The 23,067-nt window shown below is 42.5% G+C and overlaps 1 protein-coding gene across 1 annotated transcript in view; it reads left to right on the top strand.

Annotated features, from left to right (window-relative positions):
* Positions 1-7,430, top strand: part of LOC117829112 (putative ferric-chelate reductase 1) — a 34,281-nt gene extending 26,851 nt beyond the window's left edge. Inside the window, exons 10-15 of the mRNA XM_034706663.1 lie at positions 1-79; positions 1,649-1,740; positions 3,810-3,868; positions 3,975-4,118; positions 7,069-7,088; positions 7,173-7,430. The exon at positions 1-79 is cut by the window's left edge and continues 8 nt beyond it. Coding sequence (XP_034562554.1) covers positions 1-79; positions 1,649-1,740; positions 3,810-3,868; positions 3,975-4,118; positions 7,069-7,088; positions 7,173-7,262 — 484 coding nt within the window. The 3' untranslated portion in view covers positions 7,263-7,430. The remainder of the gene's footprint in view (positions 80-1,648; positions 1,741-3,809; positions 3,869-3,974; positions 4,119-7,068; positions 7,089-7,172) is intronic.
* The last annotated feature ends 15,637 nt before the right edge of the window (positions 7,431-23,067 follow it).

Consider the following 23,067-nt stretch of genomic DNA (forward strand, 5'->3'; position numbering starts at 1 on the left):
TCCGATGATGAGTGTGACGGTAGCAACCACGGTCATCGCCTTCATCCTCCCCTTCTCATACGTGAAGGCCTGGTCTGGGGTCAGTACACAACACCACTGGGACTCATTCCACACTGTGCATCTACATTTTGAGGCTTTCTCTGTTGAAGCAGTGATTCGCTCTTTTAGAATTCTGAAAAACAGGCTACATTATATCACAACTGTAGAATGGTCACAGCCGGCCTGCAGAGACCTGAGATGTAGCCTGATGCAAATAAACAGTGTGGTGCCAATCTATCATCTGAAAGAACTGGAAAATAATAATAATAATAATAATAATAATAATAATAATAATAATAATAATAATAATAATAATAATAATAACAATGCATTTTATTTGAAGGTGCCTTTCTTAGCACTCAAGGTCACCGTACAGGGCAGAGTTTAAAAAAAGGACAATCTAAAATTAGGAAAGGCATGAACAGGATCAGATAAAGTGCAGTGAAGAGGTGTAATCAGAGTGAATATGGCAGTTTAAAGAGATTTGATTTGAAAATGGAAAGAGTTGATGTTACCGATGTATGGTGGGAGGGAGTTCCAGAGGCAGGGGACAGACCGGCTGAAGGCTCTGGACCGCATGGTAATTAAGCAGGCGGGTGGTGTAGTGAGGTGAATGGAAGAAGACCTGAGAGTGCGGCTGGGTGTGTTGATGTGGAGAAGTTCAGAGAGGTATGGAGGAACGAGGTTATGGAGGGCCTTAAAGGTGAGGAGCAGGACCTTGAAATCAATGCGGGTCTTGACCGGTAACCAGTGAAGCTGCAGAAGGACAGGAGTGATGTGATGGATGGACGGAGTTCTACGAACAGCAGAGTTCTGGACCAGTTGGAGATTATGGATGGATTTGAGAGGGAGACCAAAGAGGAGGGAATTACAATAATCAATGATTGGAGTTACCAGGGTGTGAACAAGTATGGCAGGGCCATTGTCAATTCTTTGAAAATGTAGGACAGAACTGGGTGCAGAGAATAGGTCCAGGACACAAAAGGCAATTCAGAAGACAGGTAGCTTTACTAAAACAGTCCAGGACTCACCGTAAGTCAGTCAGTTAGGGCAAACAAATCCAGCAAGAGCAAACCCACAAAATCCAAATCCAAACCAAAGTCAACACGCTAATCTCCCTGTCACACCTTGACGATTTAGCCAGCGTTTTCCCAATGTATTAAAATGCCTCTTACACCGACATACGCTGATGTTTTTTCAGTTTTGGGTGTATACATATCATATTCATATCTTCTGCCCAACTATAGTCCACTTGTTCAAAGGGTGCAGCAGCGTAATAACACAGACAGAGTGTATAAAAAGGCTGCAGCTCGTTAATGACGATGTCTACGTGTTGAAATGAGATGCTCTTCATTAGTGATTAAAACAGTTGTGTGTTATTAAAAACTCTGCAGTCTCTCTTTGTAAGAACATGATGAGAAGATTATTTTACGATAGTTCCGTTTTTAAGATATTTTTTATAAGAAGATTAATTTTTACTCAGTAACCAATGCTTTTTAAACTTCCTTTCCCAATGAGGGATTCAAAGTGTAACTTCTGTTTTATTCTTTTATTACTTCTGTTCGGTCCATATCCATGTTTGAGTGTAACAGTGCTGTGCTTTTTGCAGGGGGCTCATCCTGTGTTAGGCTGCCTGGTTCTGATCCTCTCCTTCATTCAGACCGTGATGGCTCTGCTGCGCTGTGGACCTCAACATCCACTGTAGGTACACTGCTGTGTGGTGCAGCTAAACAAGTCCAGTCTGATGAAATCACATCCTTTCCTCTAACAGTCTTTCACTCTGTTTGCTCATCTGGAAAACTAAAAACTAAAACTAGACCTAATGTGAAACACTGTCCTGACAGCTCCCTGAAATCTCCAAACAAGCTGCAAACTAATATTTCAGTCAGTCTTTATTTGGGAGCTAATCAGTTCTATGAGTTTTATGTCACGAGTAATTGTACTAGACACAACAGATGCTGCTCAGCTTGGCTCCTTTAAAGAGACACTACAGAGAGAAACAGCACTTAAGCTAGGCTACAGTTTCTGCAGACCGGGTCAGTCCACGTCATTTAGCTCATTTTGAAAGACTCCGACCCGAGCACTCACCTTGGTTTAGGTGTACGCTCTATTTGGGATTTTTCAGCGCTTCACTATTCCATCAGAAACCCTGTTTATTTTTTGCACCATTGGCGCGTGCAATAATAAAAATAATAATAATAATAATAATAATAATAATAATAATTATTATTATTATTATTATTATTATTATTATTATTGTAATTATTTTTATTATTATTAGTATTATTATTATTGCTATTATTATTGTTATTATCATTATTGTTATTATTATTATTACTATTATTAATATTATTATTACTATTATTATTTTTACTATTACTATTATTATTATCATTACTATTATTATTATTACTATTATTATTATTACTATTGCTATTATTATTATTACTATTATTATTGCTATTATTATTGTTATTATTGCTATTATTATTGTTATTATCATTATTGTTATTATTATTATTACTATTATTATTATTATTATTATTATTGTTATTATCATTATTGTTATTATTATTACTATTATTATTACTATTATTACTATTATTATTATTATTATAACTATTATTATTATTATTATTATTATTATTATTCTTATTATTATTATTATTATTACAAGTATTCCTGTTGGCTGTAATATGGATAGAGACATCTACCTTTGACTCATAGGAAGTTTTATCTTATAATTCCTAAGATTTATATTGCACTTTTCTTGGTACTCAAAGTCGCTTAACATAAAATAAAAGTAAGAATAAAACAGGTAAATTAAACAGAACAAGGACAGAGAGGGGGCGGGAGTAGAGGTCATGTGCTGTTTGCTTTTTTGAACAGGTAGGTCTTGGGGTGGTTTTTAAATGATTGGAGTGAGTCAGAGTTGAGGATGTTTGGAGGGAGAGAGTTCCAGAGAGCCGGGGCAGCGATGGCAAAGGCTCTGTCCCCCAAGGTGTCGTGCTTGGACTTGGTGATAGGGGACAGGAGGTCTGCATCTAATGATCTGAGGCTGCGAGATGGGGAGTGGCGTTTGAGGAGGTCGGTAAGGGTATAAAGTGGCGAGATGGGGAGTGGCGTTTGAGGAGGTCGATCAGGTATGAGGGGGCGAGATGGGGAGTGGCGTTTGAGGAGGTTGGTCAGGTATGAGGGGTTGAGGTTCTTCAGGGCTCTGTTGGTGATCAGCAGGATCTTGAAGTGGATTGGGTGCTGTATGGGGAGCCAGTGGAGGTGCTGAAGGATGGGTGTGATGTGGGCTCTGGAGCGGGAGTGAGTGAGTAACCGGGCAGCTGACTTCTGTACATATTGTAGTTTTTGGAGGTCAGTGGAGGGAAGGCTGTAAAGGATGCTGTTGCAGTAATCCAGTCTGGAGGTTATGAAGGTGTGGATGAGGGTTTCTGCAGCAGAGGAGGAGAGAGAGGATCTGAGGTGGAAGAAGGATGTTTTGGTGACTTTTCTGATGTGTGGTTGGAAGGAGAGGGTGGGGTCATGGATTATGCCAAGGTTACTACAAAAGACCACACTCTCATAGTTTCATCATGTCGCCTGAGCAACAATCATTTTTTGATGCCAATCATAATCAATAAATGATTGCTCTTCTTAAAGGCACATGGACCCTGATTGTACTTTTAATGTTAACACATGTTATTCTAGGCAACATATACCACTGCTGTCATTCTTTGTGAGGGACAGCAGCTGATGGTTTATCTTCCTCTCTCCCTCAGGAGGTTTCTGTTCAACTGGACTCATGCTCTGAACGGACTGGGGATCAAAGCTTTGGCTGGTAGGCTCTTGATGCTCATCACACACTTATTTGTATTCAATAATAATGTTAAATAATGTGACACATCATCAAACCTGATTTATACAATTTGTGTTTCATCACACAGTGGCAGCTATACTGACCGGCTTGAAGTTGATTGACGGCTCTCTGGACCAATGGCTGATGAAAACAATGGGCGGGTTTGTTGGCTGGGAAGTTTTGTTCTACATCCTGCTCAACGTTTCATTAAAGACAAAGGTTCACAGAAAAGGTAACTTCAACTTTTTGAATTGCATTATTCTAATGAGTTTGTTTTTGTTTTATTTGAAACTCAAAGAGAAGATGTTGATGGGATCTTGTTTACAGATTAAATTAAAATTGAGAGGCTGAAAAAACATGCAGATTTCTAAATTAGAAAGTATATTTTCAACAAAATACATACAACAAAAATTGTGACCACTTGGGTATCTAATGTACAGTCATGGAAAAAATGATTAGACCAGCCTTGTTTTCTTCAATGTCTTGTTCATTTTAATGCCTGGGACCACTAAAGGTTTATTACCTGAAGAATACAATGAACAACAAATGCAGCTGATTACATCATACTATATGTCCTATTTGACATGCTTAAGCTTAATTGTATTCCCAGGGTATATAAGAGGTCATTTCATGTCATAAGCCACACTGCACATGCAAAGGCCTAGAGTGGTTTCCTGATTACATTCAAGCTGTAGCACAACTCAGAAGTTGTCAGCTCTCACATAATGCCTAAAACAAAAGAATTATGTGAAGCCACAAAGGCAGCCATCTTGGCACTGCTGGATGTGGCATGAGTGAGAGACAGGTAGCCCAAAAACTGAAGATCTCCAAGACAACCGTTCATTACACCAAGAGCAAGCAAGCCGGACATGGTGCTACCAAACCACTAGATGGTCGAGGCAGGAAACGTCTTTCGACCCCACGAGATGACCGTGCACTCATCTGGTCCTGTGTCAGGAATCGTCCTCAGACCTCCAGGGACCTTAAAAATGAGCGGGCACTGTCCAGAAATGTGACCCTTTCGGCAAGGACAGTTCCAAACCGACTTCTTGAGGGTACGGAAGAAGCCCTTCATTGACGAAAGGCAGAGGAAGGCCCGGTTACTCTTTGCTAGGGATCACAAGGATTGGACTGTTGATGTTTAGGCTAAGGTTCTCTTCAGTGATGAATTTGAGTTAATGCCCATTCCAGCCAACTTACTGGTTAGGAGGAAGCATGGAGAAGCCTACAAACCAGACTGTCTTGCCCCCACAGTAAAACATGGAGGTGGATCAGTGTTGATCTGGGGTTGTTTCAGTATGGGTGGAACAGGACAAATGCAATTATGTGATGGGCGAATGAACCAGGTCAAGTACAGGGCTCCTCTTGAGAACAGTCTTCTTCCATCAGCTGGAAAACTATCTCCTGCCCCCAATGACTGGATTTTCCAACAAGACAACGCCCCTTGCCACACGACAAGGTCAGGTAAAGCCTGGATGGAGAACCAGGACATTCGTACCATGCCTCGGCCTGCTCAATCACCAGGTCAAAATCCAATTGAAAACCTGTGGACAATCATCAAACTCAAAATGGAGAACCACAAGCCCAAAAACAAAGCACATTTGTTTGAATCTTTACAACAGGAATGGGCTGCTGTGACAGCAGAACAATGTCAGAAGCTGGTAAAGAGCATGCCAGTCATCAAAGACAATGGTGATGCAATCAAGTACTAACTCCTGTGTGGATCATGTGACTAAAACAGACAGAAAAGAAAACATGGAAGCCCTAAAAGCAGTATTTTTAGCAGTACAATGCATTGCTATTGGTGTAAGAACTAAAGTGATTTTGGTTATTATCAAGAAAACCATGGAACATGGTGAGATATCAGCTCTTAAACTCTTATGAGCTATTTTTGTTATCATTATACTTGTCAAACAAATGTACCTTTAGTGGTACCAGGCATTAAAATGAATAAGAAACTGAAGAAAACATGGGTGGTCTAATATTTTCTTCAACTGTCAGAAACTTTGTAAACTATTCTTCTGCTGTCTATCTTAACAGTTGAACATGTACATTGCAATTTTTTCTAATCAAGTTGAAGTTGAGCTCATAGGACTTGATATTACAATCCCTTACAGATAAATCAGCACTGGTGTTGAGTGGGTGGGAGTAAATGCTTCATTGGGGTCTTCAGGTGGGCACACTCCTTCATTGGTGTTTCATTGATAGGCCCACGACACCTCCACAGGGCTCAACGGCGACACCTGGCGTCCCAGGTGTGCCCCCCTCTGCTTTTACCCCCTGTTCATTTTGCAGCCCAGACGGGGTCCTTCCTCTTGATCCAAAGCCATCTGCTGCTTTGTTCGGCAGCTTCTGACATTGATCTGATGGCTTGTCGGTAGGCCTGACCTCGCTATGAAGTTAATAATAATAAAGTATGGAAATCTGAAAGATCAGGCATCTCCCTCCTGAATGAATAGTATTAAGTTTAAAGGTTGAAATAGCATTAAGTACACTGAACAAAAATATAAACGCAACACTTTTGTTTTTGCTCCCATGTTTCAAGAGTTGAACTCAAAGATCTAAGACTTTTTCTATGTACACAAAAGACCACAATCAACAACCTGACCAACTCTATGCCAAGGAGATGTGTTGCACTGTGGGGCAAATGGTGGTCACACCAGATACTGACTGTTTGTTCTTTTTTAAAAAGCCTGAGATCTTTGAGTTCAGCTCATGAAAAATGGGAGCAAAAACAAAAGTGTTGCGTGTATATTTTTGTTCAGTATATGATGAGGCTTAAACCTATCATTATTATCATTGTTATTATTATAAAGAACTGGATAACAATATGTAGAAAAGCTGAATCAGGATTTCCACTTATTCACTGGCTTCCTCCATGTTGGTAACCAATGCTAATGTTTTTGTCACTGTGTCAACAGGAAGAGGCAAATCACACATATACTGAATAAACAGACTCCACTGATAGGTTTGATATGAAGTGTGTGATCTGTTCTTGCTATTGAAAATGAATAACTGTTGTTACCGGGTTTAGACCAATCAGAATCAAGTGTTTAACACAGCCAGGTTATTAGTAAGAAAGCCAGGTAAGAATGTAAAATAAATAACATAGAAACAAGTTGAATTGTTTATTGAATATTTTTTATAATAAGGTAAACTCTTTTTTCTCTCATACTTTTTAGATGCTTTGGTGTCAAAGATGGTAAGAACCAAACAAAACAAAGTGTTGAATGAAATTGAAAAGTGGAAATCTACTGCTTCTTATCAACTACATTTGCTTTGACAGGTAACAGCTGACTTCCTGATACTTTCTCTGTTCCTCTTGGGGAACTTGACATTTTTGGTGGCACTGCTGGTTGGAATCGGAAAGTCATAAGAGAGTCATGGTGGAGCGAAGACGCCCCAGTCAGGGATTTGTAAACTCATGTCCTTTTTACATTTTACTTTGTATTTTTTGTATAAAAATGCAGTTTTGAAATGCAGTGCTGGAACATATGTAATGTCTATATGTATGCATCAAAAATAAATGTAAATGCAGCCTGGAACAAAAGTGTGTCTCAATAGTTACTTTTCCTATTCTTGAGAACTGTTTTTTTAAACCAGAGGAACTGATTCACTTGTTTCATCCTGGATGTATCTCAACCAAGAGCAGAGGGCCCCACACTGCCTAATCTGAAGTTCTTCCTCCTTAGGGCGGATTTATACTGCTGCGTCTCCGCTACGCAGCAGTGGCCGACGCGGACCTGAGCCCCGCATCAATGTGTTCATGTCGTGCAGCAATTCTCCGCCAAAACGCTTGAGGGCAGTGTGATCTCTTTTTTAAAAAAATTTTTTTATTCTTGTTCTTTCTCGTTTTTCTCTTTTTTTTTCCTCTTGTCTGCATATATATTTCTGGTTTGTGTCATGTTTGTCACAAACTGTCAAATATTAATGCAATTTATTCTTGCAGCAAAAGAAAAGAAAGAAAAGCTTTTTCTTCTGTGCTTGTGACTGTGTGCATGCAACCATCACCATCCCTCTTAGAACTCTGGCCTATCTTTTATTGGCAGCTAATATCATGTTCTGTAAAAGAGGGCGTGCACACCTAGGTGGGCCAAAAAATAAAAAAAATAAGAGAAAGTGAAAGAAAGATTACATAAGGATATACAAAGGGACAGGGAGAGAGAAGGAGAGAGAGACCTAACACACTTAGATGGAGAGGGACCATCTCACCATGATGCCAAAAAAAAAACTCTGTGGGGTGATCCTAATGATTAAGCAACCCTTAGTGTCCACAATCATTACTGAAGCTTGGGTCGCAGAGGGTTGCCGCCGTGCTGTGTTCTATTTGTGTAACAAGACCACCACTGGTGCAGATGAAACCACTTGGGTCAGATCAGCCGAGCGGTTCGGCCCGGCACCCGGGCCGCGAGAGCAGTCAGACCGAAGGACCCAACCTGCCGCGGGAGACCAAGGCCAGGGGACGAGCCAAGGACCCAGACCGGAAGCAAACAGGTACCGCCGGAGCACCCAGGGCGACCCCCAGGTCACCCAGTAGGAGGAAAGGGGGGCGAGGGGGGAGAGATCCCGCAGCCCCCCCAAGGGACACCCCCACAACACCGCCCCCAGAGCCCCCCAAGACAGAGCCAAAGGAGCCACCAGGGCCGAGGGGGCCAAGCACCAGGAGCAGACAGCCAGGCAGACGGGCAGGACCAGGACCAGAGCCCGCCAACCGGCGCGCCGGAGCGGGGGGAGGGCGGAGGCGGCAGGGCCAATCCCCCCCGCCCCCCCCAGACGGCCCGACAGTGTGGTCTCTTTATCAATTTATTTATTTAGGGACAGTGCATATTAATGAACATTTCAGTGTTTGCATCAATGTAAATATGCCAGAGTTAGCCATAAGGCTTAGTTTCATCCGTAGTCCGGCAGGTCAAAACAGAGTTCATTAAAAACCGTACATCATGGTAGCATGACAATGAAAACAATAATACATCACAAGAGCATGATGAGTTATACTAAAGTGCAAGTGCATTAAAGAGCATAATCAAATGAATGTCCTGAGTTGGACCAGATAAACCATGGACCAACATATCAGAATATCACACAACAACTCTTCTGTCATTGGACGCTACGTTATCGCGCAAGCACTCGGCGCGGAGCCGACAGACTTGGAATGGCGAGGAGTAGCGACGTGGAGTGAGAGTGATGACAAGTGACACGAGTGACGAGGAGTTGGCGCAAGGACGACCAGGAGCGGGAGCTGGAGACAAGCAGGAGAAGTAAGGGAGGCGAGGAGGAGCAGTAACGAGACGAGGAGTCGGAGCAGTGATAACGAGGAGCAGTAAGGAGACGAGGAGTCAGAGCAGTGATAACGAGGAGCAGTAAGGAGACGAGGAGTCAGAGCAGTGATAACGAGGAGCAGTAAGGAGACGAGGAGTCAGAGCAGTGATAACGTGGAGCAGTAAGGAGACGAGGAGTCAGAGCAGTGATAAGAAGGAGCAGTAAGGAGACCAGGAGTCAGAGCAGTGATAACGAGGAGCAGTAAGGAGACGAGGAGTCAGAGCAGTGATAACGAGGAGCAGTAAGGAGACCAGGAGTCAGAGCAGTGATAACGAGGAGCAGTAAGGAGACGAGGAGTCAGAGCAGTGATAACGTGGAGCAGTAAGGAGACGAGGAGTCAGAGCAGTGATAAGAAGGAGCAGTAAGGAGACGAGGAGTCAGAGCAGTGATAACGAGGAGCAGTAAGGAGACGAGGAGTCAGAGCAGTGATAACGAGGAGCAGTAAGGAGACGGGGAGTCGGAGCAGTGATAACAAGGAGCAGTAACAAGATGAGGAGTCAGAGCAGTGATAACGAGGAGCAGTAAGGAGACGGGGAGTCAGAGCAGTGATAACGAGGAGCAGTAAGGAGACGGGGAGTCGGAGCAGTGATAACGAGGAGCAGTAACAAGATGAGGAGTCAGAGCAGTGATAACGAGGAGCAGTAAGGAGACGGGGAGTCGGAGCAGTGATAACGAGGAGCAGTAACAAGATGAGGAGTCAGAGCAGTGATAACGAGGAGCAGTAAGGAGACGAGGAGTCAGAGCAGTGATAACGAGGAGCAGTAAGGAGACGAGGAGTCAGAGCAGTGATAACGAGGAGCAGTAAGGAGACGGGGAGTCAGAGCAGTGATAACGAGGAGCAGTAAGGAGACGAGGAGTCGGAGCAGTGATAACGAGGAGCAGTAAGGAGACGGGGAGTCGGAGCAGTGATAACGAGGAGCAGTAACAAGATGAGGAGTCAGAGCAGTGATAACGAGGAGCAGTAAGGAGACGGGGAGTCGGAGCAGTGATAACGAGGAGCAGTAACAAGATGAGGAGTCAGAGCAGTGATAACGAGGAGCAGTAAGGAGACGGGGAGTCGGAGCAGTGATAACGAGGAGCAGTAAGGAGACGGGGAGTCGGAGCAGTGATAACGAGGAGCAGTAACAAGATGAGGAGTCAGAGCAGTGATAACGAGGAGCAGTAAGGAGACGGGGAGTCGGAGCAGTGATAACGAGGAGCAGTAACAAGATGAGGAGTCAGAGCAGTGATAACGAGGAGCAGTAAGGAGACGGGGAGTCAGAGCAGTGATAACGAGGAGCAGTAAGGAGACGGGGAGTCGGAGCAGTGATAACGAGGAGCAGTAACAAGACGAGGAGTCAGAGCAGTGATAACGAGGAGCAGTAACAAGATGAGGAGTCAGAGCAGTGATAACGAGGAGCAGTAAGGAGACGAGGAGTCAGAGCAGTGATAACGAGGAGCAGTAAGGAGACGGGGAGTCGGAGCAAAGACGACAAGGAGACAAGTGGCAACAGGTATTGAGGGGGCAGTAACAAGCTAACAGCGGTAAGCTAACAGACAAGTCTCAACTTGTGCAGCATCGCAATTAGCTAGCTTACACGTGCTTCCAATATTTCTTAACAGGATTACGTGCCGTTTTTGTAGCAAAACACTTACAACATTGAGAGGCTATGTCCTGCATTGCCGTGTACATAGAAATGAACCATGTTGTGTTTTCCGGTGTGTTGGCGTCGACTGCAAGAGGACATTTTGCACGTACGCCACTTTCAAAGCTCATTTCTACCGAGTACATAATGTGCCCGAACCCCCTCACAGTAGAGCCGTGGTCACAGATTTAAAATGCACCATTTCGCTGTGCGCCCGCCAATTTCAAACAGCAGAAGAACTCATACATCATTTAAAAGAGCATATAGTTGAGGGAAGAGCAGTATCATGTCCTGTAATTGATTGTAAAAACGTGTTCACTAAAAAATCATCCTTCACTGCTCATATGTCACGCAAACATAGAGAATGTTCTGTGGAAAACATAAGTGATATGTACAGGGAAACAGTTTCTCAGTCTCCTAGCACTGGATGTGAGGATGCTTCCCAGATGTTAGTAGAGCCATCAACCAGTGATAAATGTGAACTCCCACAGAATTTCAACGAGACCTTTCTGAAAAATATTTGTTTATTTTATCTAAAATTGCAAGGTCAGCTCCTTCTCCCTGCTTCAACAATACAGACTATTGTTGAAGAAATGCAAAATGTTCATGATTAGGACAGGATTTCACTATGAGTAAACTTCGTTCACTTTTAAAGGATGACATGACTCTAACAGATGATGCCGTCACTAAAATCTGTGATTGTGTCAGAGATTCAGATCTATTCTCTGCCTGCCATCAGGGGCCACTCAGAACAACATATTCAAGAGCTCAGACATTTAAAAACATGTTCAAGTACACTACCGTTCAAAAGTTTGAGGTCACTTAGAAATGTCCTTATTTTTGAAAGAAAAGCACTGTTTTTTTTCAATGAAGATAACATTAAATGAATCAGAAATACACTCTATACATTGTTAATGTGGTAAATGACTATTCTAGCTGCAAACGTCTGGTTTTTAATGGAATATCTACATAGGTGTATAGAGGCTCATTTCCAGCAACCATCACTCCAGTGTTCTAATGGTACATTGTGTTTGCTAATCGCGTTAGAAAGCTAATGAATGATTAGAAACATCTTGAAAACCCTTGTGCTGAAAACGGTTTTGCTGGTTAGAGAAGCTGTAAAACTGGCCTTTCTTTGAGCTAGCTGAGTATCTGGAGCATCACATTTGTGGGTTCGATTATACTCTCAGAATGGCCAGAAAAAGAGAACTTTCATATGAAACTCCACAGTCTATTCTTGGTCTTAGAAATGAAGGCTATTCCATGCGAGAAATTTCCAAGAAACTGAACATTTCCTACAACGATGTGAACTACTCCCTTCAGAGAACAGCACAAACATGTCATGGTCTGGTTTTTTGTGTGTGTTTTGCCCTCCCTCCTGATCCTTTTTCTTTCTCCCTCAGCAGGTACATGCAGAGGGGCGGGGCCGATCTCCACGGGAGCGAGGCTCACAAGACACACCTGCCTCTCATCCCGCAATCAGCCCGGCTTCTTAAGCCTGCTCCAAATTCTCCTCAGTGCCAGAAGATTACCGCTCATGCTTGTGTCTCGTGTGTCCTCGCTCCCGTAAAGATCTTCTGTCTCAGTATTGTGCTCAGCGTTGTTACTCTAGTTTTTGTTTCTAGTGAGTTTTTTCCCTCCTGGACACCCTTAGTTATTTCTGACCTTTTGTTCTTGTTTCCCGTCAAGGTGATTTTCTGTTTGTTACCTTTTTGTAAATAAACGTTTTTTGTTCGACTCGGCATCTGGGTTCTGGCTCTCCTTACACAGCCGTAACAAAACAGGCTCTAACCAGAGTAGAAAGAGAAGTGGGAGGCCCCGGTGCACAACTGAGCAGGAAGACAAGTACAGTAGAGTCTGTAGTTTGAGAAATAGACGCCTCACAGGTCCTGAACTGGCAGCTTCATTAAATGGTACCCGCAAAACGCCAGTGTCAACGTCTACAGTGAAGAGGCGACTCCGGGATGCTGGCCTTCTAGGCAGAGTGGCAAAGAAAAAGCCATATCTGAGACTGGCCAATAAAAGGAAAAGATTAATATGGGCAAAAGAACACAGACATTGGACAGAGGAAGATTGAAAAAAGTGTTATGGACAGACGAATCAAAGTTTGAGGTGTTTGGATCACACAGAAGAAGATTAGTGAGACGCAGAACAAGTGAAAAGATGCTGGAAGAGTGCCTGACACCATCTGTTAAGCATGGTGGAGGTCATGTGATGGTCTGGGGTTGCTTTGGTGCAGGTAAAGTGGGAGATTTGTAAAAGATAAAAGTGATTTTGAATAATGAAGGCTATCACTCAATTTTGCAACGCCATGCCATACCCTGTGGACAGCGCTTGATTGGAGCCAATTTCCTCCTACAACAGGACAATGACCCAAAGCACACTTCCAAATTATGCAAGAACTATTTAGGGAAGAAGCAGGCAGCTGGTATTCTGTCTGTAATGGAGTGGACAGCGCAGTCACCAGATCTCAACCCCATTGAGCTGTTGTGGGAGCAGCTTGACCGTATGGTACGTAAGAAGTGCCCATCAAGCCAATCCAACTTGTGGGAGGTGCTTCAGGAGGCGTGGGGTTTCTTTAGATTCCCTCAACAACTTAACAGCTAGAATGCCAAAGGTCTGCAATGTTGTAATTGCTGCAAAGGGAGCATTCTTTGATGAAAGCAAAGTTTGAAGGACAAAATTATTATTTCAACTAAAAATCATTATTTCTAACATTCTCACAGACAATAGGCCTGCAATTATTTAAGATGGATCTCCACTTTGAAAAAGAGGGGTAACTTTGGCACATTTCCATATCGATGGTACACAACAGGTGGACAGAGACAGATTAAATAAATCTGCCAGAGGATACATTAATACATGAGCAACAAGTTTAACAAATGAATTGAACTGAAGAGTTGACTTCAGTTCGTAGGGCTGGGCAGATGTTGAGACTTCTCAACCTCTCTGGACGTTTTTGGTTTTTCTGATGGAATCTGTCATACAGGGAGTACCTTTCAGATGTCCCTGTGATTGGATGTGTTGATTCCATCCTGTCGCTAGCCGTCTTTCCATGTTGGGGGAATGGGGACCTCAGGTTCTTGTAGTTTCCTATTGGCTGCCAGTTTAATATTTTCTGATGTTGTGGCACAGGGTCTTCCATCATGAGGCTGGAAAAAAAGTTGTGCTGTACGGTTGTTTGTATGGCGAGCAACCTGTCCAGCTACATCAGAAATGAAACAGGTTGGAAAGTGCTTAAAACTAAGCAGCCCGTCAGCATGGTCCCTTGCTGACTCCGTCCAGAAAAGAAAGTTGAGATAATACACAACACCATGGACACAAGAAAAATGAAGGACACCACCTAAAGAGTACAACAAATATTTTACAGCACAATCATGTCATTGGAAGGTAAAGAATAAATAAAGAGAAATAATAAACCAAGTTATTTCTTACCACCAGCCTTCTGTAGCTTCACAAAGAGCTTTGGATAAATATCTTTAAAGTTTAAAAGCTCCTGAAGCCTGTTCAGCATATCTGCAATGGACCCCTCTGCTGACACTCCCAGGGCGTTACAGGCTTCCTGGAGCTCCTTTTTTTTGAAGCTGTAAATTGAAAATACCTATTTCAGTCAGATGGAGCACACATACAGTCATGTAAAACTTTTAGCGAAAAAAGGAAACACTAACAATACTATGAGGAATAACAAAAATGCATGTAGGGCTATGTCTGTGTAGTCAGTATACTTTTATTTGATTAGATTAGAAAAATGGATACCTTCTTTGACTCAATGATGTCAAGTATGATGTCCTCATTAATGTTTTTGAGGGGCTGCTTGATGTCATCTCTTTTTTGGGGAACTGCCTTTTTGGTCTCTGTTTTTGGGAGAATATTTCCCACTCTGGTGTGCTCTCCCATTCATGGTGCTAAAGTGGAGTGGCCGACAGATGTGGAGTATGGATTTGCCACAGATGTTCCTATTTGTAAAATATATAACATTGTAAATTCATTTGTTGAAAGGTTTTGTTAGAGTAGCATAGGCTTACCTAAAAGTGTAAGGTTGATAACATTGTGCTTGAACGTTTTACACTTTTCTAGATTTATGATGAATATAGAGCTCTGTCACTATGTTGGACGAACCTGATATGAGGCCTTCCGCAATCAGTGACCTGTCCAGATCTGACCATGCCTTTACAATATCAGCCTCTAGGTCTTTGTCTGATATGGTGTCTGTATCAGGCCTTTTAAATGTCCCAACTGCAAATGAAGTTTTTAACACAACAACAAAACCATTGACAAAGACGCATAGAGTCACTGCTACCCACAATATACAATTACAACCCCAATTCCAATGAAGTTGGGACGTTGTGTTAAACATAAATAAAAACAGAATACAATGATTTGCAAATCATGTTCAACCTATATTTAATTGAATACACTACAAATACAAGTTATTTAATGTTCAAACTGATAAACTTTATTGTTTTTAGCAAATAATCATTAACTTAGAATTTTATGGCTGCAACACGTTCCAAAAAAGCTGGGACAGATGGCAAAAAAGACTGAGAAAGTTGAGGAATACTCATCAAACACCTGTTTGGAACATCCCACAGGTGAACAGGCTAATTGGGAACAGGTGGGTGCCATGATTGGGTGTAAAAGGAGCTTCCCTGAATTGCTCAGTCATTCACAAGCAAAGATGGGGCGAGGTTCACCTCTTTGTGAACAAGTGCGTGAGAAAATAGTCGAACAGTTTAAGGACAATGTTTCTCAATGTACAATTGCAAGGAATTTAGGGATTTCATCATCTACGGTCCATAATATCATCGAAAGGTTCAGAGAATCTGGAGAAATCACTGCATGTAAGCGCCAAGGCTGAAAACCAACATTGAATGCCCGTGACCTTCGATCCCTCAGGCGGCACTGCATCAAAAACCGACATCAATGTGTAAAGGATATCACCACATGGGCTCAGGAACACTTCAGAAAACCACTGTCAGTAAATACAGTTCGGCGCTACATCCGTAAGTGCAACTTAAAACTCTACTATGCAAAGCAAAAGCCATTTATCAACAACACCCAGAAACGCCGCCGGCTTCTCTGGGCCCGAGGTCATCTAAGATGGACTGATGCAAAGTGGAAAAGTGTTCTGTGGTCTGACCATTAATGCTGAAAGGTACATACAGGTTTTGGAGAAACACATGCTGCCATCCAAGCAACGTCTTTTTCATGGACGCCCCTGCTTATTTCAGCAAGACAATGCCAAACCACATTCTGCACGTGTTACAACAGCGTGGCTTCGTAGTAACAGAGTGCGTGTACTAGACTGGCCTGCCTGCAGTCCAGACCTGTCTCCCATTGAAAAATGTGTGGCGCATTATGAAACGTAAAATACGACAACGGAGACCCCGGACTGTTGAACAGCTGAAGCTGTACATCAAGCAAGAATGGGAAAGAATTCCACCTACAAAGCTTCAACAATTAGTGTCCTCAGTTCCCAAACGTTTATTGAATGTCGTTAAAAGGAAAGGTGATGTAACACAGAGGTAAACATGACCCTGTCCCAGCTTTTTTGGAACGTGTTGCAGCCATAAAATTCTAAGTTAATGATTATTTGCTAAAAACAATAAAGTGTATCAGTTTGAACATTAAATATCTTGTCTTTGTAGTGTATTCAATTAAATATAGGTTGAACATGATTTGCAAATCATTGTATTTTGTTTTTATTTATGTTTAACACAACGTCCCAACTTCATTGGAATTGGGGTTGTACAACAAAGATGTAGCATGTTGTTGTAGCAACATTCAAAGGGGAGTTTTATGTTTTTATGTCATCCTTGCCCAACAACATCCTTCATACAGGCAAAGATTTGTATTTATCAGAATCATCATCATACTGGAATTTAACAACGGAGTAATCAGATACAATGGGGCAAAAAAGTATTTAGTCAGAAACTAATTTTGCAAGTTCTCCCACTTAGAAAGATGAGAGAGGTCTGTAATTTTCATCAGAGGTACACTTCAACTATGAGAGACAACATGAGAAAAAAATCCAGGAAATCACATTGTAGGATTTTTAAAGAATTGATTTGTAAATGATGGTGGAAAATAAGTATTTGGTCAATAAAAAAAGTTAAACTCAATACTTTGTAACATAACCTTTGTTGGCAATGACAGAGGTCAAACGTTTCCTGTAAGTCTTCACCAGGTTTGCACACACTGTAGCTGGTATTTTGGCCCATTCCTCCATGCAGATCTCCTCTAGAGCAGTGATGTTTTGGGGCTGTCGCTGGGCAACACAGACTTTCAACTCCCTCCACAAATTTTCTATGGGGTTGAGGTCTGGAGACTGGCTAGTCCACTCCAGGACCTTGAAATGCTTTTTACAGAGCCACTCCTTCGTTGCCCGAGCGGTGTTTGGGATCATTGTCATGCTGGAAGACCCAGCCACGTTCCATCTTCAATGCTCTCACTGATGGAAGGAGGTTTTGACTTAAAATCTCACGATACATGACCCCGTTCATTCTTCCCTTAACACGGATCAGTCGTCCTGTCCCCTTTGCAGAAAAACAGCCCCAAAGCATGAGGTTTCCACCCCCATGCTTCACAGTAGGTATGGTGTTCTTGGGATGCAACTCAGCATTCTTCTTCCTCCAAACATGATGAGTTGAGTTTTTACCAAAAAGTTCTATTTTGGTTTCATCTGACCACATGATATTCTCCCAATCCTCTTCTGGATCATCCATATGCTCTCTGGCAAACTCCAGACGGGCCTGGACATGTACTGGCTTAAGCAGGGGGACACGCCTGGCACTGCAGGATTTGAGTCCCTCTCGGCGTAGTGTGTTACTGATGGTAGCCTTTGTTACTTTGGTCCCAGCTCTCTGCAGGTCATTCATCAGGTCCCTCCGTGTAGTTCTGGGATTTGATCATTTTGACCCCACGGGATGAGATCTTGCGTGGGGCCCCATATTGAGGGAGATTATCAATGGTCTTGTATGTCTTCCATTTTCTTACAATTGCTCCCACAGTTGATTTATTCACACCAACCTGCTTGCCTATTGTAGATTCACTCTTCCCAGCCTGGTGCAGGTCCACAATTTTCTTCCACGTGTCCTTGGACAGCTCTTTGGGCTTGGCCATGGTTGAGTTTGGAGTCTGACTGTTTGAGGCTGTGGACAGTTGTCTTTTATTCTGAGGGATTCTGAGTTCAAACAGGTTCCATTAATACAGGTAACGAGTGGAGGACAGAAGAGCTTCTTAAAGAAGAAGTTACAGGTCTGTGAGAGCCAGAAATACTGATTGTTTGTTATTGACCAAATACTTATTTTCCACCATAATTTACAAATAAATTCTTTAAAAATCCTACAATGTGATTTCCTGGATTTTTTTTCTCATTTTGTCTCTCATAGTTGAAGTGTACCTCTGATGAAAAATACAGACCTCTCTCATCTTTCTAAGTGGGAGAACTTGCAAAATCAGTGGTTGACTAAATACTTTTTTGCCCCACTGTATATATATATACTTAAAGTTCCTTAGTTCTTACGTAGGACATCAAAGGCAAGTTTCCAATTGGCATCTGCTACTACCACAGCTGGGTGGTATCCACATTGGTAGCAGGAGAAATCAAATGAAAATGTTGTTAATGACAAGAAGTGGTGGAAGCTCTCCTCACTGTTTGGTGGTGGTACCGGTTGTCATTAAAGAATGTCAGAGTGTCCAGCATGCGTCCACTGGTTGTCTTGTTCTGTAATTAAACAAACACATTGCTTACGTTATGTATTTACAACGTTGTATATGCTCTTCCAGCTCTGCAGCCCTGCCGACTTTCAGAAGCTGTGGGCTGAGTTTTAAACACACAGAGAAGATATCATATCTAATATCATATGAAACTGGGAGACCTAAGGACTCTATTAATACCAACCATGCCATGATATCTTGTGGGGAAGTGGGTTAAATAACTCTCCAAAGATAGGCTAAATTTTGGCCATTTATTCAAATCATGGTCATTTTCAAAGGGGTCCTCTGACCTCTGACTTCAAGATATGTGAATGAAAATGCTTCAGTGGGTACCCACAAGTCTCCTCTTTACATACATACCCAATTTATGCTATTCCCATTCAGTTTGAGGCAAAAACCAAGCAGTTTTCTGCATGCAGTACAAATGTGTTATTACAGTATTGGATTTACAAAAATGTGGCATCACTGGAAAGCTCAGACTTTTTTGGATTCAATGAGCCTGAATGAGATGATGTTAGAGCCTACAGTAGCCTTTTCTCTCAGTGAGACCAGTTTTTGAAACCTCAACATGACTGTATAAAATGACCTCCTGTGACCTCTAGTGACCTCGAGGACATGCATAATGAATCTTCAGATGCTTATGCTACGGACTATGAGGATGCAGACTATGTTCCAAAATCCAGTGGCAATTCCACGGACGAAAGTACTTGTAGTAAGGAACTTCAAATCAGAGAAAATCTCTCACAAAGTATTAAAGGACATGTCATTAAGGATCCCTGCAGCAAACAGTGGAGATAGTGCCATTGCTTCAGTAAAGCCTACAAGTTCTTCAATGATGAGCAGCAGCCATGATGCTTCACTGATAAATTTCAGTCCCAATTAATCTGTGAACACATCAGACGAGAGGAGGTCCATAAGAGTTGCACCGATGCCAAACACAGAAAAACGCAGCAGGCACAACAAAAAGCAATATTGCCTTTATTGTAAAAAGTCTGTTTCTAAATTGGCAAGACACCTTGAATCTGTCCACAGTAGAGAGGCTGATGTGTCAGTGGCCTTCAGTTTTAGCAAAAGATCCTGTGAGAGAAGAGATTTGTTACGCTTTCTGAAAAAGAAAGGAAACTTTGACCATAAAGCTGTCGTGGCAAGCGGTGGTGCTGGAGATATGGTTGCTGGTCGAAGACCCATCGGAGCAAAACAAACCGAGGACTACCGACACTGCAAGTTTTGTCAAGGACTGTATGCGAGAGACTGCCTTTGGAGACATGTGAGAAACTGCCCTCAGAAGCCTTCAGAGGAAGAGCCTCAAGTTGGGCGAAAACGGATCAGCCTTCACTTACCGAGACCTGATCAAGTTCATGAAGCTGTTTGGAAGTTTGCCTGTGAAATGAACCAGAATGACATTTCTGTGGTTGTAAGGAATGAAAGCGATATCCTTAGTCTCGGTGAGTCCCTTTTTATAATGCCCGGAAACCACATGAAAGAAGAAATGATTACATACGGCAAAAAATGAGAGAGATGGTAAGACTGTTGATAATGGCAAGGGCTTTAACACCTTTGAAGAGCACTGAAGACCTTGTTATGCCGAGTAGCTTTCCCTATGTGATACAAGCAGTTAGAGCTGTAGCAGGTTATGACTTGGAAAGCAACTCATATAAAACACCATCCCTAGCTTTGAAATTAGGGCACAGTTTGGCCAAGGTGGCTGGCATTGTGCAGTGCAAGACCATTATTGCAAGCCGCCATGATGTAGTAGAGTCTGCAAAGCAGTTTGCCACTCTGTATGAGAAAAGGTGGAACGAGTCCATTTCAGCTGCTGCATTGGGTACGCTTCAACAAGCTAAATGGAATAAACCCCAGGTTTTACCTTTTACACAGGATGTGTCACTGCTGCACAAGTTTCTCACTAAAGAGCATGCTAAGTGCATGAAGGATCTTGAGGCGGAACCAGACAGCAAAAGCTTTGCCGATCTTGCTAAAGTGACATTGACAAAGGTTGTGCTATTTAACCGTAAAAGGCAAAGGGAAGTTTCTAAAATGGAGCTCCAGTCCTTCGCATCAAGGAATCGGAGCGAGCTGAATCCGGACATCATGATGTGCCTTTCTGAGTTGAAGAAGAAGCTTGCACAGCACTTTGACAGAGTTGAGATTCAAGGCAAAAGGTCAAGAATGGTACCTGTGCTTCTCTCTCCTGACATGATTGCTGCAAAGGACCTCCTAGTGAGAAACAGGAGTGTATGCCAAGTCCACCCAGAAAATGTGTACCTGTTTGCAAGGCCAAATGCTGTTTCCTATTACAGGGGCTCTGACTGCTTTCGGAAATATGCAAACCAATGTGGTGCAAAGAACCCAGAAGCAATCACCTCAACAAGACTGCGGAAACAAGTCGCCACCTTGTACACAATGACATGGATCAACTTGCCACCTTTCTAGGACATGACATCCGTGTCCACAGAGAGTTCTACCGGCTTCCAGAGAGTACCCTGCAGCTTGCAAAAGTCAGCAAACTTGTAGTAGCAATGGGAAAAGGAAGACTGTCTGACCTGCAAGGGAAAGGGCTGGATGACATTAAGATAAATCCTGATGGTGACATTTATTTTAGAATAAAGTTTACAAATATTTTAAAACAAAACATTTAAAAATGTCTTTAACTTTTACTTTTATACTTTGTCCTAACTGTTTTTTACCCAACCAGATGAAGTAGACAGGAGTGACGATGACTCTGGGGAAGCAACCATTGCTGACCAACATCAGCACAAAGGTATTCTGACTCATGTTGTATGTTGTAACAAATTCATGAGACAGTTGGCAGTTCATTAGGACCTGTTCATAGTGTTAGATTGGCTTTAAGAAACAGCAGTAACTTCATTGGCTTTGCTGTTTCTGTAATATGTGTAATTAATCTTATATAGAGTTGCATTTCCTGTGGCATGAAGATGGTTTACGGTGATTAATATAAGCAAACAAGCTTTCTGTTGTTACTTCTTAAAGGCTCAAGAACCGAGACTCCTGGGGACCAGACTCCTCTGGGTCATACTCCTGACTCGACCACCCTGGACAACATGGAGGACACCTCTGCCTCAACCGCCCTGGACAGCATGGAGGTTTCTTCTGAGTCAACTACCCTGGACACTTCAAACATCAGCAACACTCAACCAAGACATGGTAAACTATGAAAGGCACACAAATACAACATCATTTAAAGTGACTTCAATTTTATTTCATCTTTGATGAGAACAAACTGTTTTCCTTACTCTTCCTTCACATGAATGGATGTGTGTGAATGAGTGCATTTCTCATAACATGAATTCTAATTCATCTTTTCAGATCTCCTTCAGAACACAGCACTTCAGCCGATGACATCCCATGCTTCTTTGGAAGGTGTCGATAGAAAACAAGGTATATCTTTCTTTGTATTAACTTTATTCAAGTACAAAAATATATTGATGATTGTCAGATACTGTCATCTAACTACTTACTACAACCTCTTCTATCAAATACTCTAATACTGTAAATTTAGCAGAGCCAATGTTTCCTTGCTAATACATCTTCTGTTTCGTTTCATGACAGCTGGGAAGGGGAAATGTAAGTGGTCAGCTGATGAAGTGAAGGCTGTTGAGCTGCACATGTTGCATTTCATTACAAGCTGCAAAGTACCAGGTAAAAAAAGACTGTTACTCTTGTATCCAGGCAGAGCCAGTAGCTCTGAAAGACAGAGACTGGGCTGCAATCAAATACTACATTCACAACAGAATTGTAATATTAACCCTACAGGGTCCATTTCCGCACCGCGTCAAAATGACGTACGCTATTTACGATGACGTAGCAGGAAGAGGCCCACTCACTGAGTCATCATTTCGACTTCAATGTAAAGTCCGGACTTTGAACTATATAATACATTAATACTGTGCTGATTGACCACATAATCCCAGGGTTATACCGTTCTTTATTTGTCACTTTTGATGTGAGTTTTGAGAGTTTTGAGCGAGTTTTGTGCCCGTTTGGTGTGTGTTTGATGTGAGTTTGGTCCACGATCGGAGCGGGCACAAACTACAAAAAGGCTGAGGAAAGTTAGGGCAAGATGAGGCGCCTAATGAATGTGGAGCAGGCTTTACAGCTCTTCTTTGAGACTGAAGAAGCTGAGGAAGACACGGAGCCAGAGTCTGAGCCAGAGAGTGAGGAGTTTGACGATGAAGTGAATGATCCGTGTTTTATTTTGAAAGAGGAGAGAAAGGGAGAGGAGCCTCCGACGGGCTCACAGAGTGATTTGCGGAGGACTGAACAAAAGAAGGTGGGAACGGCGTGAAAGCACGCCCCCCAGATCCAGATCTCCGCTGGCTCATGCAGCAAAGCCGCACCTCCCTGAGCGCTGGGAGACAGATGAGGGAGCAGACACTGCGCCAGCAGTGAGTAGGTTCCAGCCACGAAGAACACCAGGTGTCCAGTTAGAGACACTTTCCATGAAGATCTCCTCAAATGTTTTGGTCTCCTGATATATATGTCTTTAGTGTCTCTGCC

The sequence above is a fragment of the Notolabrus celidotus genome, chromosome 17, assembly GCF_009762535.1.
Source record: "Notolabrus celidotus isolate fNotCel1 chromosome 17, fNotCel1.pri, whole genome shotgun sequence".
NCBI lineage: Eukaryota > Metazoa > Chordata > Actinopteri > Labriformes > Labridae > Notolabrus > Notolabrus celidotus.